The sequence below is a fragment of the Acanthisitta chloris genome, unplaced genomic scaffold (genome assembly GCF_000695815.1).
Source record: "Acanthisitta chloris isolate BGI_N310 unplaced genomic scaffold, ASM69581v1 scaffold19045, whole genome shotgun sequence".
Taxonomy (NCBI): Eukaryota; Metazoa; Chordata; class Aves; order Passeriformes; family Acanthisittidae; genus Acanthisitta; species Acanthisitta chloris.
Window position 1 is genome coordinate 35,028 of NW_008674693.1, and position 2,623 is coordinate 37,650.

General features: G+C 50.3%; 1 protein-coding gene across 1 annotated transcript; it reads right to left on the minus strand.

Moving 5' to 3' along the window:
- Positions 1 to 777: 777 nt before the first annotated feature.
- LOC103802915 (zinc finger and BTB domain-containing protein 18.2-like) lies at positions 778 to 2,218 on the minus strand. The gene has a single exon (XM_009075445.1). The coding sequence runs from the start codon at positions 2,206 to 2,208 to the stop codon at positions 778 to 780; it is 1,431 nt and encodes a 476-aa protein (XP_009073693.1). The 5' UTR covers positions 2,209 to 2,218.
- Positions 2,219 to 2,623: the final 405 nt, after the last annotated feature.

The following is a 2,623-nucleotide window of genomic DNA, read 5'->3' on the forward strand; positions in this document are numbered from 1 at the left end:
TTCTCAGTAGGTCAGCCCAGGGAGGAGGACGGGTGGGAAGGGAAAATATCAGTCAAGTCCTAAGGCAAAAACTTCTTTAGATTTCAGAACCAACTGCAGAAGCGTATCATAAACAGAATAAAGAACGACCAGTACCAAAGATGCAGCCAGGAATCCTCAACCCCTGTAAAATTTGGGCCAATTTAATGTCTTGTCTGCTTACCCTGGGAGGTGCAGACAAGTTCCTCCACACCGAAATGTATTTACATCACAGCTCATCTCTTCAGATGTTTCTCTGCAACACACAGAGAGCATTTAGGGGAGCTTAATGCAATCCAAATTTTCCTCTGGAATTTGCTGATAATCTTTTTTTCTTTTTTTCCCCCAAACTCAAATAAAACCAAACCCAAACCAATGAAATCCTGACCACGAAGCAACTCCTTCCAGCGTGAAAACAGATGCTAAATCACTGCAGAATTACTTAAGATCATTTCCCATCAATAATGTAACATGGGTGTGCAAGAGAAGGACCTAAAGGACAGTGCTGGGAAGGGAAAGGAGGGAGATGTAGAGGTGGAAGGTTTGCATTAAAAGGCCTCTGGAGTGTATACCTCTGCATCTTTTAAAGATCATATACCTGAAGTGAATATCACCCAAATAAAATAAAGGGAGGTGGGGAAAACAATAAAATAAAAAATACCCAAGTTCAGATGCTGCCTTTTTTTCCCTGTTTTGTTTTCAAAGGTCTGTCGGGGGGGGTGTGGGGAAATATTGAACCCAACTGATACACCACACGTCTCAAACGACCAAGGACTTGACAAGGCCACAATGAAATTTGCGGATGTGCCTGTACAAATCCCCCGACTGCGTGAAGCGTCTCTCGCACCACTTGCACCCGTGGGGCTTCTCCCTGGTGTGCACCACCGCGTGGCGGCTCAGGTTGTGGGAGTACTGGAAGCTCTTCCCACACTGGCCACAGGTGTAAGGCTTCTCCCCCGAGTGTGTCCTCTCGTGCCTCTTTAGGGTGTACATGCAAGAAAAAGTCTTCCCGCAGAGGGTGCAAGTGGGGACGGAGCCGTCGGGGGACAGGCGCGTCCTCGAGCCGTCCTTGTCGCGGAAGTGAGAGCTCAGGTGCAGCTGGAGGATGTGAGGGCTGGGGAACACTTTGCTGCAGAGGGGGCAAATGCAGATATGCCCAGGAGGCACGAGGACACCCGAGGAGATGTCCGGAGAGTCCATGTCGTCCTCGCTCTCGTCGCGCTCCGGATCCACGTCCTCCTCCCGGCCCTGAGAGCTGCCATTCCCCGCGAACATGTGTCCTAACCCTGTCACCAGGCTTTTGGCTGAATTCCCAAAATGCTGACTCTCTGGACTCCTGGCCTCGCCGTCCTCCTGATCTGACAGCAAGTCTTGTTCATCCTTAACAAGTGGCTCGGTACCCTGCTGCTGGCTGTCGGAAGCCAGCTGTCCAAAGACATAGGAGGGGTGCAAGGAATCTCTCCCCGCCACGGGCTTGAAAGACAAATCCAGCGCGCAGTCCACATCGCTCGGAGCCAGGGGATGGTTAACAGACCTTTGGGACAAAGGTCCTGCGGAACTATTGACATTAGCCTTTGTTTTTCCAGCTGCTGCGGCGCACGGTTCTGCCTCCGTCGGCACAGAGCTGACACTTATATGATCAGAGGACCAGGCGGGGTGACTGCTGACCTTTTCTTTGCCCGCCGCTCTCTCGGATTCTGCAACGCCGAATTTTTGTTTGTTTCCTGGGTCAAACTCGTGCACCAGGGGCACCACTCCGGCGTCCAGAAAACGCTCCGCTCTCTCCAAAGCCGCCGCCTCATCGTTCAGCTTCTCCTCCGAACACAACTCTTTATCTTTCAACTTGCCCTTGCAGACTTTGACAATGTCATACATGTGGAGGTAGCTCGCCGCAGCCAGCACATCTTCCACCGGGAGGCTGTGGAATTCCAGCTTTCCCTCGTACATGAACTCGAGCAGCAGGCTGAAGGCAGGGGCTGTGACAATGTCACTGTTCAGATGCACAATATCCCTTTTGTCTAACTGGTCCCTGTAGAAAAGATGGAAGTACATACTGCAAGAGGCAAGAACGGCTCTGTGAGCTCTGAATTGAGCTTCTCCAACTAAAACAGTACAGTCACACAGGAAGCCCTGGTGACGCTGCTGACTCAGACACTGCAGCAACTGGCGGCTATGGTCTGGAAACTCCATTCTTCCTTCATAACCTGTTCAAAACAGGAAAAACTTGAATGCTACTGTAAACTAAAGCCTCCTAGCAGCTGTAACAAACAGATCGGCTTTTTGGTAACCCAAGCCAAAGAAACAGCCTTGGAGATAACGTTTACTGTTAATTGTCTCTAATAGTTTTATTAAAGGGGGGGGGAAGGGGAAAAAAAAAAACAACACACCCCAACACAACATGCTCCTCATCCTTTCGCACCTGCTCCGAACAGGAAAAACTTGACTGTAAGTAAACAAAAGCTCGTAAAGCAGCAGCCCCTCCAACCTTTGTTTCTCCCACTAAGCACTTTCATAAAATCAAGCAGAGGGAAAGCGCACGCACATCCCCCCCGAAAAGAGGGGAAAAAACCCCAAACGCCACCCCAACATAAACTCCCAGGCTGTC

Coding starts and splice junctions, on each gene's coding strand:
- LOC103802915 (XM_009075445.1), bottom strand. CDS start 2,208: ATGGAGTTTCCAGACCATAGCCGCCAGTTGCTGCAGTGTCTGAGTCAG.